A 15,621-nucleotide genomic window follows, 5' to 3' on the forward strand; every position below is an offset into this window, starting at 1 on the left:
TGAGGGGACTACATGGGAAATGCTACATATGCTAATGCTATAATATATTTTATAATTATTATAAAATCTTTGTAACAGCCAGTAAGTTTTCCACCATGCACCACTTTGTGGTGGCACACAACCCTGTCATTGATCATTTCTCTACAACAGTACACCCCTGTGACCCTTTATTGTTTACATAATTAAGCAGCATGGATTTGTGTTGTTTTTGTTTGAATGTTGGTGCATCCAAATGTCCATCAGGTGCAACAAAACAAAAGTGATTTTCAAGGGTATGTTATGTGAGTTCTATTCATCATGGTTCTATTTATCATGGTTTAATCAAAGGCATCTGGGAATCATGTACATGTGAACCAGAGGCAAGTATCCAAACATAAAACCATAAAAACTCTTCACACTAATTTCCTCTTTATCTTTATCCATTTTGAATCTTGTGCTCTAAAAGCTGCATACAAAACAGACGACTCCACTCAAAATGCTGCCTAGTAACCTTTTATGTAAGACATGATAACATGCCACAAATGAGATTTGACAATCTTTATGAACATCATCATATTGTTAAATAGATTTCCATTTTTTTTAATCTTCTCAGAAATTCTCTCTCACACACACACACAATCTTAGCAGACTTATTGACTTGTTTGTCTTGTATTTTTCCAAATAAAACTTTGAAAAGAGTCTGAGCAGCAGGACAGCCAGAGGGAGAGTAGAGCACATGGGAGCTCTTCACCTGTTCAGGGCACATGGATGGACGAGGCATTAGTGCTGTCACTGAGACAGACTTATGTACGTTTAATGCTCTACTGCACACCACACCACTCCACATGCCAAGACTAGCAAATCGTTAGAATGAGTACCACTACACAGACACATGAATAAATGTATTCCCTTATCATACTGCTATCCTCTAAGCAGTCTTAAATTATATAAAGGTAATACTACTGTACTATTAGATAGGATTCGGCAACCCTTGAGCTGGTAGAGCTCATTACGATTTACTCTGATTACAAATTCAAATTTAAATGCACATAATGAAGTCTACCATTAAATACAAAATTAAAAATTAAGGGCAGCCTACCCTTTCAGAAATAAAGGTCTGGTGTTAGGGGACACTGCACACAAAATAAACATGTACCGGGTTTGGTGTTTATGCTAAACTTCTCTTTACCTCAAGGGGAGAGAAGGGGGACTTGGTGAACACTCAGCCCCTGAAGGCCTGGAAGTCAGACTCTGAAACAGCAGGGAGAGGGAGTCAAGTAAATACAGCAAATCACAAATATATAAAGATGCAAATAAGATACATTACAAAAGGGACTGGTGATAAACTAGAGGAGTAATCTGTTTTAGTATAAAGAAATAGCAAAAACATTTGACTCGATTTAGAGTTATAATAAAGTGCATGAGCAAAAGTGTAAGGGTCCAAAATATAGCTCATTTTATACAAAACATTTTTTAACTAATCATGAAATTTGTTCTCTGAGGTTTATTATTCATTCTCTTAGTGATGACAAATCCGGGTAAACCAAAAATGATTAAAAACAAGTGTTAAAAAAAAGCAAATATTATATTTATAATTATACCAGAGCTCTGGATACGTTTCATCTTTCCGTTCCAAGACTTTCAGAATATATTCACTAATAAAACATACATTGTTACTCATATAAAAAGGCTGTATTAACATGACATTATTCTGTACCTCTGAAAACATTATGTGCTTTTTTATTGATTTGTTGCTTTTTTTACATTCCGCCTATTGCTTATAAGAGAACTGATTCTCCCTTAATCTGACAATTGAGTAAAAAAACTTGTGATGATGTACTGACAATTTATGTCATTAAAAATGGATAAGCAGGTGACAACATGACATATCTCTTATCATTGGCAACACTGACAATAGTTGGCACATCATATATAACATTTTCAAGGCACTGAACATCACCAACGTATGATTCATTCTGACACACACCGACTACAATCTACAACACATTCATTAACAAAATCCCCTGTTCCAATGTTCATCATAAACATACATTCACTGCACTTGAATTAAGTGCTGTTTAGTTTCCCTAAGATTTGATTGTAGTTAGAGTACAAGAGGGGGTAATTTATCGCATCATTGTGATGAATAACGTTAAGTGTATGAGGCATAGCATTACAGTACATCCTTAGACACAGCAGAATCTATCCTGTTTTTGCACTGGTGAGCTTGAAAAGAACTTCAAATATTGCAAAATAAGACAAAATAACCAACAGTAAACAAACCAAAAAATTATCTACCAAACATAACTTAGTATGAAACAAATACTGCTTGAAGCATTAACATCTTCGAATAAAACCAGTGAGTTATCAGAACTATCCTCTTTGGCACAGATACTGTTAACCTCTCTGACAAACAAAGAGTTCTCTTTTATCACACTACACAAAACTTCAAAGTCAAGATAGCAGCCATAAACAGGGTTAAGAATATCATGCAGCAATGTTGAACGGCGTGTCCTCCATATGTTTTAGGTCTAAGGATTACTTAGTATTTCAACTCAACAAACCACACACTGACACTTCCTCTTACGTTTCATCACAGTAGTACCATTGGCAACTTGTTCTTCTCCTTTCCCACCCTCTAAAAGAACTGCCTCCTGGCTAGCACTCTTTTCTAATCCCCCTCTATCATTCTCTGTTCCATTTTCCTCTAGAGATGAACAGGTGATTTGTGCTGATTCATGTGCGGTTTCATTTATCCCATTCCTCACTGATATAGGCTCATGATTAGCATCTTTCCCCTTCCGCTGCTTGACCCGCCCTCCCCTGGCACCTGAGACCATGTCCTGGGTGGAGTCGGCTGCCCGCTGCTGGGCCTCCATCTCGGACAGACTGCACGCCAGTGCCATCTGCAGGTCTTCGTCCTCCTCGTCATTGTCGCTGGGGTAACTGAAGAAAGGGGTGGAGCTGAAGGAGCGCTGGGTACGGTTTCGAGGGTTGTGATTGGCCAAATTAGAGTAGGCAACGTTGGCAGGGATCTGATTCTGTTCTGTTCGATGAGGTGGACTACATTGTTGCCTGAGGCTGAGTTCCATGGCTAAAGCCATCTCATCTTCTACACCTGAGGACACACACTCAGCTGAATTAGACTCACTGCTACAGACATACAAATCTGCTACAGTGACAGGAGGTGAAAGTGGCATGGTCCTGTTGATCTGTCTTGACCAGATTTAAACCAATGTAATAAAGTTACAGTATGTAATGCAGTTATATGGGCTGATTACTGGATGTATAAAAATTACCATTGATTAGGACAGTCTTCAGAACCCCATCTTCCTCAATCTCTGTTCTCTCCTGCCCATTCTCTCTGATCCTGTAAAGAAAAGTATTTAAGATATCCAGCTGTGTTTTTACTATTAATTTAAAACCTTCTTCATTGTAAATAAATTCCCTAAGCTTCACTTTAAGTAACAATAGCATATTAAGAAAAAGAACAACCAAGTGATAACAATAAAGTGACAGAATGTTAAACAACACGTATAGAAATAAACTAACTTTTTTGTTGTGGTTCGTTTCCCGTTCACAATCCGTGTGGAAGTGGACACAGTTTTAATATTCCCCCCTCCAGTGCCAAAACCTCCCCGTGAGGAAGATGAGAAGGTATTGAAGTCAACTGCATGTGAAAGAAATTAACCATAATCATTCACTTAATTATGATAACTCCATAAACAATTGAGTTTGCATAAAATTAGTTTTTAATTACGCATGAACTACATCAGTGGTTACATTTACATGGTTATCAACAGGTGGGTCACTACCCAAAAGTGGGTTGTGAGCACGCAGAGGATGGTTTGTGGGTGTCTTGGTTTCTCATAAAATGCCAAATATTTCTAAGGTTTGCATAAATGACAGAAGACACAGGATGCTTGATGTAATTAAAATGTAATTAAAAGATGCATCACAAAATTAAATAAACCCAAAAAGACACAGATACTAATGTAGTAGTATCAGAATGGCCACAAAGCAAAGGTATGTTAGATTTGTTTTAAAGCAATCTTTTTTACTTTACATAATACTAATATCTTAGTGGTCCTTTTCATTACTACTATATCCATGCCTACTTTGAATACTCTGAGCTGAATCTAGCTAAACTGAGGACTAAAAAAATCATATATGTGAGCATGTGCTAGAGAATGAATTCCAACCATCTGAGGGAAAGGAGAAAAAACGGCTGGTCCCGAGTCTGGAAGGGCCATGGTGTCCAGGAAAAGCACTATGCATCCCACTGTGTAGGCCCCGAAACGAGAAATCTTCTAAAAACAGGAAAAAAAAAGATATAGAGTAATAATAAGGCATTTAGTAAGACACACAGTGCCCATAATGGAACAATACAAACAACAGAACAAGACGAATCCATGTCGTGAGAAAAGAAACACAATAATAGTCAATAAGCCTGTAGCCTCACTGACTCGCTTAGACTGACCAAAGAAGTCAGCAAATGGATCCTGGCCTCCAAAGAACTCCCGAAACACCTCGTCTGGGCTGCGGAATGTGAAAGTAAATCCTGGGAAGTCGGGATAAGCGCCACCGCCAGAGCCTTTGAAAAAATGACATTTTTATATGACAAAATCATATATATATATATATATATATATATATATATATATATATATATATATATATATATATATATATATACACAAACATACAGACATACATATATAAAAATGTTCTATGTGTTTTAGTAAACATTTACAGTTTCTCACCTGAGACTGGCATGTCATCTTTTCCATAAGCATCATATGCTTCTCGTTTGCTTTCTGACAATGAAAATATAGCATTGCTTTTGTACTGAAGTAAAGAATTATTGTAAAATTAATTATGATTTAGAAGCCATAGTTTAAGCAGTCTTACTGTCTGACAGAACTTCGTAGGCCTCTGCAATTTCTTTAAACTTTTTCTCTGCCTCCTCCTTGTTGTCTGGATTTTTGTCTGGGTGCCACCGCAAGGCCTGCTTCCTGTATCTACACACACACTCACAAATGACCATATTGCATTTTCCAGCAAATCCATTTTTCCAGCTAACGCATATCCCTGTTCTCAGATTTAGGGCCTTTGTACTATCAATTAGTCAGTGTACTCTATTTGTATGCTAAACAGGTAGAGATTCGTGATGGTGTTCCAGGACTGAGCATTGTCTTTTACTGTATGCCTGCATACTGCAGAATCAAGAAAGTTAAGACAGAAATCTGCTTAGTCATGCTAAGTATGTGTGCTGTGAAAAACGTCCATTAACAAATTGCTGAATTATTGCTTAAATGCATCCCAACATGTTTGGTTGCTGGAAATATAATTAAGCAACGCTTTTGAGCCTTTAGTTTTGTAAGTGTCTGTGAATCTAATCCAACTGGGCTAAGTCCAGCCTGCTCTACGAGCAAACTCTGGACAACTAAATCAGCTTCCACTCCCTGAAGGCAAACACAGAGAGAATAAGGAGATTCTTCCCAAATGCCATTTGGGCCCTCAACCAGGAGAACAGCTAGAACCTGAACATTTTCCCACTACCACAATAAGCCTTTTTTGCACATCCCAGATTGCAATTTGTTCTACATTAGACATTTTGCAGTTTATAACAATATACATAACATAATACTATTCTCATACTAAATGAATTCCTGTGTCTGTGTTTAACTGATATTCCATATTTCAACTATTGAATTTCTCTGATAAGCTTTCAATGTGTGAGCATAGTGCGAGGGACTGGGACAACCCTGACCAGGACAAAGAAGTTACAGAAGCTTCAATGAAAGAATAATTGTAAAAACAGCCTATTGTCTAAAACCTGTAAGAACAATTTAATAATTGTATTGCTATGCAATCAGTCTAGTTAGTTTGTTTCAGGGTTCTTTTTACATTTATCATCCCTGGACATTTATTCTGACACTGTCCAGAACAGAGATGTATACTAGGCATACATAGTTGGTGGTGTCGTTGGCTGGGACAATGTGAGGGCTAATCAATGTTTTCATTGTTAGTTCATTTTGCTTCACAGGCAGAAGAAGGCACTAAATTTACATTCTACTTTTAAACAGTTACAATAATGAGAAATCTATATTAAGATTGCCCATCACATCCAGAAGATAAACGGGATTAACAAGCATGGTTAGCTGTATTTCAGCAAGAATGCTTAGTCTACAGCACCCAATTTGTTGTACTGGGTGTGTGGATACTTACGCTCTTTTGATGTCATCTGGAGAGGCATTGTGTGACACTCCCAGAATGTCATAGTAATCTACCATGTCTTCCCAGCCTTGCTGCACCCACTGCGCCAAGTGACAAATGGAAAGTAAAATTAACTTGCAAGCGATCTCAATTTACTGTCCTGCAAAATGAATGTTATAAACAGAAATTCGGTCATGCCAGAGGCAAGTCAGCAACAGTGTAGGTATATGAGTAAACATATGTACAGCATGTAATATGTATATAGGTATATATGTAAACATATGTATAGTAAATCAATATAAAGGCTTTAGCAGTGAAGTATTAGTCAGAATGTACAGTAAGGTGTATATATAGATACACATAAATAAAATAGTGCGGATGTACGTAAGGCACAATATGTGTAGAGAATGAGGAGTATTATAAATACAATATGTAATATGTACATTGTATGTATAATTGTACAGAAGATATACAATATATTTTTAACAGTGTATATATTTCATTATTAATAATAATTAACATTAATAATAATGCAGTGTGTTACATAACGGTGTTACATAACACTAAAATGGATTTATTTGAATACTGTATTTCTTATATATATTTGTGAAATGTCTTGCTGCTCCCAGATCATAACATAAAGTTCATTCAAACAACTCACTGAAATTAATTGAAACTATTATTTAGGCATTAAAGAGTCAGTCCGTCTGTCTAAAACTAAATACACTATATATATATTTATACCTAGAATGAGGCCTGTAAAAGTGTGGACCTTACTAGAAGACAGGCCCCATGTCCTGATAATGTCAAGCTGAAAGTTAGCCATTAGTTTGGACAGTAATGGCCGCTGACAGCTGCGTTGCTTAAATACACGCACACTGTCATACTTCCAGCAGTCCAACACACACTCTGTGAGTCCACACTAGTATTAAAACACACCCAGAGAGGCCTTTTTTACCTTTATTTAGAAGTGTCCACCGAGGAGAAGCCGCTTTTCTCTTATCTACACGGCGGCTTTAAATAAACAAGGTTGGATTGTGTTGCCTTGACAACCGCTGGGCTGCTCTGCGTGACAGCTCGTGCCAAAGTGACAGAACCTTCGAGAAGGGCCGACGGTTATAACGGACGTCTCACACGATTCCGTTACACCTCCTCTCAGCTCGCTGCGTGTCACGTACTAAAACGTGTGGGTTATTATTCCCGCTTCTATATCTGTCTCCCCTCTTACAGTCGCGCTGCGTCACCATCAACAAAAAAACAAAAAAAAATTGTATGATAGTGACGTCACTGACTCCGCCCACTGACCCAACGGAACGTGAAGAGCATTCCAATGTTTTTGACGTCACTGACTCCGCCCACTGACCCAAAGGAACACGAATCTTCCCAACTCATCCTCCCTAAAAGTCCCGCCTCCTCCGCTGTTATTGGATACTAAGGAACCTAATCGCGAGCAATGATTGGCTAGAACATGAAAACACGACAGTCACTTATTGGGTATCTAGAGCTGAATTAAAAATGGCTCCAGCTAGATGTTATGTTAAAAGTTCTACATTGCTCAGGAAAAATATATAAAACATGCTTTTGTATGTCCACTTAATCAAAAGCACATATAAAGTATAGTGTTTATCTTATTCACTCGTCAGGGCCCTAAGAAGTGCTTCTGTGGAAATATAATCTAGAAAATGTGGCTTCATTGTTTACTTTAAAGTAAATGTTTTTATCTTAAATCCATTATTTAAAAAAAAAAAAAACAACAACAAACAATGAGTTTCACCAAAAACAACTCTTTAATTAGTGCATACTTTTAGTACATGCATTGTTGTTAACAAAAAACACTGATCACCATTTTTTTAATATTCTTCTCCTTCCTCTTCTTCATCTCCCACACTGTCAGTGCCCACTTCTTCGTAATCCTTCTCTAAAGCAGCCATGTCCTCTCTGGCCTCTGAAAACTCACCCTCCTCCATGCCCTCTCCCACATACCAGTGCACAAAGGCTCTCTTGGCATACATCAAGTCAAACTTGTGGTCTAGACGGGCCCAGGCCTCAGCGATGGCTGTGGTGTTACTCAGCATGCAGACTGCTCGCTGCACCTTTGCCAGATCTCCTCCAGGGACAACAGTAGGGGGCTGGTAGTTGATACCCACCTTGAAGCCAGTGGGACACCAGTCCACAAACTGGATGGTGCGTTTGGTTTTGATTGCAGCAATGGCAGAGTTAACATCTTTGGGCACCACATCTCCACGGTAGAGGAGGCAACACGCCATGTATTTACCATGACGTGGATCACACTTTACCATCTGGTTAGAGGGCTCAAAGCAGGCATTGGTGATATCAGCAACAGAAAGCTGCTCATGGTATGCCTTCTCAGCAGAAATCACCGGAGCATAGGTGGCTAGAGGGAAGTGGATGCGAGGGTAGGGCACCAAATTTGTCTGAAACTCTGTCAGATCCACATTCAGAGCTCCATCAAATCTGAGAGAAGCAGTAATGGAGGAGACTATTTGGCCTATGAGCCTGTTAAGATTAGTGTAAGTGGGGCGTTCAATATCCAGGTTCTTCCGGCAGATATCGTAGATGGCTTCATTGTCCACCATGAAGGCACAGTCTGAGTGCTCCAAGGTGGTGTGGGTGGTCAGGATGGAGTTGTAGGGTTCCACCACTGCAGTGGAAACTTGGGGAGCTGGGTAGATGGCAAACTCAAGCTTGGATTTCTTGCCATAATCAACAGAAAGGCGCTCCATTAACAGGGAGGTAAAGCCAGAACCAGTACCTCCACCAAAGCTGTGGAAAATAAGAAATCCCTGAAGGCCAGTGCACTGGTCAGCCTGTAGTAGTGAAAGAAAACAGAGGCTTATTTTTTATATTACAGGTGATTAATCTTTTAATTTTATGACACTAAAATTGCAATATATTTATGAACAATTTATATCATCTTATCTAAATTCTAGTATGGAAAGTGGCACCAATGTTAAGTATAAAATGGGAAACCCTAACCAGTTTACGAGTCCGGTCCAACACCAGGTCGATGATCTCTTTTCCAATGGTGTAGTGTCCACGAGCATAATTATTGGCAGCATCCTCTTTGCCAGTGATGAGTTGCTCAGGATGGAAGAGTTGACGATATGTCCCAGTCCGTACTTCATCTGTACATAAACATAAAAATCATTAGTTGCCTTTACCATGCAAAACAGCCTTATATTCACTCAAGTGGTGTTATGTGCAAAATGAGTGTCATCTTACCAATCACAGTGGGCTCCAAATCTACAAAAATGGCACGTGGAACATGTTTGCCTGCTCCGGTCTCACTGAAGAAAGTGTTAAAGGAATCATCTCCTCCCCCAAAGGTCTTGTCACTGGGCATCTGTCCATCTGGTTGGATCCCATGTTCCAGGCAGTAAAGTTCCCAGCATGCATTTCCCATCTGGGCCCCAGCTTGACCAACATGCATCGAGATACACTCACGCTACATAAAGAACACATCAAAACAGAATGTAACCTTTAAGAAAAAAAAATTAATAACTAATGTTTTATGTAACAGTATAATACATTCATATATTTCTATTCATTTTTCATATGGCAACTGGTCAAAATAGTCTGTGTCAAACCACCCACAAGTTTCTTAACCGTCTTTCTGAACTTAAAGTAATTATTTAGTCTGGACATCAATACCTAGGGCAAATTCTCAAATTAGTGCTTAAAATCACATTTTTTCACCTTTTTCTACTGTTCAATACACCCACTAGAATATTTGTATGTTTTTGCACACAGTCTGGCAATTTTAAAACAATTACATCATAAGTGAAACATGTTAAAGGATTTCAAATGTTATCAGTTGTATAACAAACAATATAACTCACTTGTTCAAATTCATATCAATTTCTCATAAAATCTGGTGGGTTTTTTGGCTGTTAAATATGATACTCAAACAAGTTTATGCTAGGCAGGAAAATCCCAGTTCCTTTGTGGGTAGCTCTCACACCACCCCCTTCGCCGTCCTACTGAGCTGCACATTCTCCTTTGTGTAACAAGCAGAGATATCTCATCCATGCTGCTTTAGCAGAACAGACATATCCATTATCCCCCAATACTCCAGTCTCTTCAGTCTTTTGTCAATCATGATCTCATCTACTGTCAGCAAATCTCTATATCATAGGGGCTAATGAATAGATTCATTCTCTTATAAATGAAGTCATTGCTGTCTAACAAGTTTTCTTTGTTGCTGGATTATTATGGGATAAATGCAGAAATATACTGCGATTACAGGTTTATATTAAAATCAACTGCATGCTGCTCATCCTTGAAACTGAGAACTGAGTAAAAAAAATCCTTTGCAAATCTTTAGTAGTGTCTGGGATTTGGCTTGAAGGCCTCAGCCACATCCTCTCTATTGGGCAACGCCTGCTCTCTGTGCCCTTGACTGTTACTCTTCCTAAACATTTTCTAGGCTTTACTTTTAGCTAGTAATATTATTTAATTCTTTTAAATATCTATTGGACTACACAGTAAAAGTGTAGAGATTGCCAAACTATAATATACAGTTGTCTCATTCTTTGACACTGGTAAGTCAGCAGACCCAGTAAGAGTGTAAGATTAATGCTACTGATTTTTTTTATAACTAGATGCTAGTTAGAAATGATCTATGCCAAAACTTAGCACTTACCATCTTGAAAGATTTTCCTTCAGGCCGACTTGAGGGTTCGGAAAGAGAAGGCAGATGTGGAAAAAAGAAAGAGAGGTGGGGTTTTTATAGAAAGGGAGGAGGAAAAGAGGCAGGAAGCAAGGCCGCCTGTTTTTTGCATTTAAAAAAACAGGCGGCTTTGCTTCCTGCCTCCTTTCCTCCTCTTTGTAAAATTGCTATTTTCTGATTGGCTATTGTGTAGCCTCTTTTTTTTTTGATTGGCTGATAAGTGGCAGAGCCCGAAAATCAGAAAATAGTTGTTTTTTCTAGTATTCTATACTTTTTTTTATTATATACTTTAAATTTGGTCTGTGCTGGAGATCTTTGGGCTGAGAAAGAACACAGACATAACTTGTATTTGGTAATATTTCTTCTATAGAAGTTGCATTTAGTAATATAGGATATACAGAGGCTTTTAAATTGGCAAGAATTCTAAGCATTGTGAAGATCATATATACTACCTAACTATGCATGCTAAATTTCTATATGCAAATCAAAATAAGAATTATTAAATACACGCTGTATAAGTATTATAAATGTATTTATTTTGAATGAAGTCACAGCTGTCCTTTGTTAAAAGGTAATGTATGAAACAGAGTTTCTTTTGTGCAATAGTGACACAAACGTGATTGATTTTTATACACAATAACAAGCACAGACCCTTACAGATAGCTGTCCCAAATGTGAAAGACACAGCAGGGGACAATTTGTAACGAGTGGGCGCATTTTAAAATGTGTGACATTTTCTTTCTACAAGAATATGTGACAGAAGCTACTCCTGTGAATCCAGTGTTCTCACAGATGCAGAAAACTCTCCCATACAGGAAAGTAGGGTGTGGGCATTAGATTATACTGACATTTAATGTGAAATCATGATGTTTAAAAAATGTTCAGTGTTCAGTAGCTAGCTAAATGCTAGCTAATGCTGATTTAAAATCAATATGCTTTGATCAATGTATTTATACACTGAAAAAAGTGATAGTGTTCATTGTTATGCACTTATTGATTAATGTAAATATGTGACTAAAACTAAGAGTGTATATTTTACTTAAAGAAGTAAAATTAGAAAATGAATAATTACGATTAATTAGTGGATATGATGACATAGTGGTCTTAAACCAATTGAACCTTTGAATCTTGAACCCAACTTCAAATCAAATCAGAAGAGGACCAAGTGGTTGCTGTGGTGCTGTATGTGAGTGTTTTTTATATGTCCAAAATGGTATTTAATTGTTTAAGTTAGATTTACCTAATATATTTAAGTTCAGTTTAGGGCTCTGTGCAAGCTCTTTATAGAGCTTGCTTTGTGTACAGGGGAATTAACATGCTGGTGCTTAGGCCTCTTTGGTTCCAGCTTCTTAGTGAAAAATAATCTTAATGCTAGAGCACTCAAAAACATCCTATATAGTTCTGTAGTTTAAGCTTTATGATGAAAGTTTGGGGAAGACACATATTGTTGTCATGAGCAGGTGTCCACAAACTTTTTGGCATATATTATAGAATAGTATCTGTATGACCTATTGAGGCTTTAGTTAAAAATTTCATGACTCCATCCCCATTGTTATCTCGGTGTCACTGCCTACATTACCCACAGATTAGTCATGTATCTAAAGCCTTTGTAACCTCTTCCACTGGTCTTCCACTGATTCAAGAAATTTATTTCACGAACAGATTTTTATGGTACATCCAACAGAAATCACAAGTAAACAGATGTACTAAATGTAATGTTTGACATTTACTCGTTTTTCCAAATGAAAATGGTTCTTTTATATCACAATGCAATAATCCAAGATTTGGAATAAATCCTAGTATCTTCCAGTGCAACATTTAAATGACTTATCTTCTACTCATCAGTGACCATCTGCCCAACTGTCTGGATCCTGTTGTAGACAGCAAATCCTCCAGCATACACTGGCTATCTGTAGCCCAGCCTGGAATCATTAACAGAAACCGATTCATTCTGCAGAGGACAATAGAGAAATTCTAGCATCTTCTTTTATATCAATTACAAAGGCATCATGGAAGACAAAAACAATGAGCACATCACATGTCCTAAAATTTGTCCAGTACACCGGTGCCCCATTCTGATATAAAATTAGTCGGGACAATGTTGTCTTTCAGTGTTAGACATTTTAAGCACTGTTTAGATAGAGTTACACAGAATTTTATAATGCCTCCAAATGTATATGCTTATAAGCACTTGAGCAGAAATGGGTTTGATATCACTTTGTACTTTAAAGATATACACAATTGTGTGAAAAAAATAAATTTTGGTGTTGTTTTTTTTATTCTTTTTTGGAACCATATGGAACTTATATACAGGAATATATTTCCAGTAGTACACTAGGTACAAATAGAAATAAATATAAAGAACTACAAATTCATCAAGCCTTTTTTAATTGCGCCATTAACCATCACTGTGGAGTGTGAACTGACAAAAAAATTCAACGCTGATAATGGGCACTTCAGAAGTCATTTTATTTTTGGCACCTGTAAAATTATTCTGAAAAAATGTAAATAAAATGTATTGTAAATTGTAATCTCTGTTCGTCTGTGTACTAATGGACTGGTCTCCTATTTGGAGTGTATTCTAACCTCATGCCCAGTATTCCATGAATAGGATGGGAATCCACCATGACCCTGTTCTTCCTCTTTGTAGTTTTCCACAATGAGATGTAATCATTCAACATTGTGTTGTTTTCTAGCTTGAGGTTAATATGGTTTGAACTAAATTTCTCTTGGTAAATAGATCACCTCTTGCTAAATGAATTGTAAGAAAAAATGATGAGCATCTCTAGTATGCAGATGGTTGGTTTTATTTTCATTAGAAAGTGTGAATTTGAACAAACTAACTAGAAATTTTGCCATCAGAAATGTCCTATAATGTTCACAGTTCCATCCTGGAGAATATGGACTGCATTTAATTGAGAAACACTGAATCCTCAAATTAATTTGAATTGATGTTTAGATATAAAGTTCAGAAAATCTTAATTTACTGTGTATTTATAGAAGAACAACAGTGATGAAAAGAATATACAGTCTTTCCATACATTCTAGTTTAGTACCATTTTTAAACTTCTTTGTATGGGAGACTTCTGCAGACTCCGGTTTAAAACCTTTATGACTTAATTTTAAGTACAGCCAACCATTTAAAATCCTGTAGAAAAGGAAGAGGCAGGAATCGAGCCACTAACTCTGGAAGTTGTTTAAAAATTAAGACACCATGTACCCCTGTGTTAAGTACTCAACAGATGTATATTACTGTACATTAGATTATTTACTTGTATTTTATTATTATTTTATTTATTTATTTAAAAAACAGAGAAAATGTACTCAAATGGTGTCTTTAAATTTTCCCATCCGACTGGGCTGAAAGCAGTCATTTTCCTCCAGGGTTGAAGGGAAAAAAACAATGGGAGAGTAGTGTACTTACTAGCTAGGAGGAAGCAAGGGGTAGTGATGGAAGAGGCTGAGGCCTAAAACTGGTTTTATTATTTTATTAAGTTTGTCTAATGTTTTTACAGACATTAAAAGTATATGTTTTTTATGCAAAAAAAAAATCACTTACTTTACATTAGGTTCTTGTTATGGATACTTGCTCTAGGTGTGCCTTGCTTCTGTTCATCATATGCCAGTTGTTTGATATTTAGCTCTTTCTTGGGGGTTATTAAAAGAGCATACATTAACAAGCATATCCATATCAAATATCATAAAGAGACATGCGAGGACACACCACCTTGCCTCCTAAAGACTCCTAAAGATTTTTTTTGTAATATTAGAACATTCACATTTTTTATGTTTCCTTTATAAAGAACATTTAAAATGTTTATCAAAAGGTTGTTTCTTTCTCTTTTGTATTGCTCTTCTTTGTCTAACATTCATCCTTGAAACCACTAGTATTTAAGTTTGAGTTATGACATGAAATCCTTGAAGTTTAAGCTTGTCCTACCATGGTTCATAAAGAAGATAGGAAACAGCATTACAGAAAGCTGAATCCAGAGTCCACCTGTGTAAGAATGACGCCACTAGAAACTTTCTGAGATGCCTGGAACTAGATGAAACCTTGGGAAAATCCCAGCTTTCACTGCCACTGATTAAATTACAGAGGTAGTATTTAAAAAGCATAGTGTATAAATAGTGTGTGTGTGTGTGTGTGTGTGCGTGCGTGCGTGCGTGCGTGCATGCGTGTGTGTCATACTAACATTGCACACTTTATTTAGAACTTAATTCAGCAAAGGTCCTTCCAGGGGAACCCTTAAGTATTGTGTTTGCTTATTTATAGATCAATGCTTATGAATTGTCCTACTTGTGATTAATGGGAGACCTGGGAATTTAAAGCCCATAAAATCAGTAATAAATATATTAACATCAATTGGTTTACAATATAAAATGCAAAGCATATTAACAGCTATAGCTACAATCAGTATATACTTTAATAATACAATATTATTAAAGTATAGTATTAACTATACTCCGTCCAGGGTGTATCCTGCCTTGATGCCCGATGACGCCTGAAAAAGTTCGGATAAAGCGGTAGAAAATGAGTGAGTGAGTGAGTGAGTGAGTATTAACTGCTCTCAATGGCGCTGTTTACCAAATGCTGCCATCTAGAGGTTGTAGATTGGATCTCTAATCTCTTACTGTAGCATTCTAAGCTTTTATCATTTTAACAATAGAGGGCACCAAATCACTAATATACAGTCATTGCTAAGTTCTCAATAAATTTTCTGAACACCGATGTA

The 15,621-nt window shown here is 37.0% G+C and overlaps 2 protein-coding genes across 5 annotated transcripts; both read right to left on the minus strand.

The window, feature by feature from the left end:
- Window positions 1–476: 476 nt before the first annotated feature.
- dnajb2 (DnaJ heat shock protein family (Hsp40) member B2) lies at window positions 477–7,506 on the minus strand. Of its 4 annotated transcripts, none has more exons than XM_047814687.1 (11): window positions 7,157–7,505; window positions 6,211–6,299; window positions 4,891–5,000; window positions 4,743–4,796; window positions 4,460–4,573; window positions 4,182–4,289; window positions 3,532–3,649; window positions 3,279–3,349; window positions 1,581–3,097; window positions 1,169–1,230; window positions 477–730 (listed from the first exon to the last, which is right to left on the minus strand). In XM_047814687.1, exons 2-9 carry the CDS (start codon window positions 6,273–6,275, stop codon window positions 2,535–2,537), a joined length of 1,203 nt encoding a protein of 400 aa, XP_047670643.1. In that variant the 5' UTR covers window positions 6,276–6,299; window positions 7,157–7,505; the 3' UTR covers window positions 477–730; window positions 1,169–1,230; window positions 1,581–2,534. The 4 variants fall into 4 exon arrangements, with proteins under 4 accessions (XP_047670643.1, XP_027020150.1, XP_027020149.1 ...); XM_027164349.2 differs by having other exon boundaries at window positions 2,810–3,097; window positions 7,157–7,499; XM_027164348.2 differs by having other exon boundaries at window positions 477–1,230; window positions 6,211–6,358; window positions 7,157–7,506.
- A 460-nt stretch (window positions 7,507–7,966) lies between these two features.
- tuba8l3 (tubulin, alpha 8 like 3) lies at window positions 7,967–11,015 on the minus strand. The gene is made up of 4 exons (XM_027164346.2): window positions 10,862–11,015; window positions 9,442–9,664; window positions 9,196–9,344; window positions 7,967–9,026 (listed from the first exon to the last, which is right to left on the minus strand). The coding sequence occupies exons 1-4, from the start codon at window positions 10,862–10,864 to the stop codon at window positions 8,049–8,051; spliced, it is 1,353 nt and encodes a 450-aa protein (XP_027020147.2). The 5' UTR covers window positions 10,865–11,015; the 3' UTR covers window positions 7,967–8,048.
- Window positions 11,016–15,621: the final 4,606 nt, after the last annotated feature.

This window comes from Tachysurus fulvidraco, chromosome 6 (assembly GCF_022655615.1).
Source record: "Tachysurus fulvidraco isolate hzauxx_2018 chromosome 6, HZAU_PFXX_2.0, whole genome shotgun sequence".
Classification (NCBI taxonomy): Eukaryota; Metazoa; Chordata; class Actinopteri; order Siluriformes; family Bagridae; genus Tachysurus; species Tachysurus fulvidraco.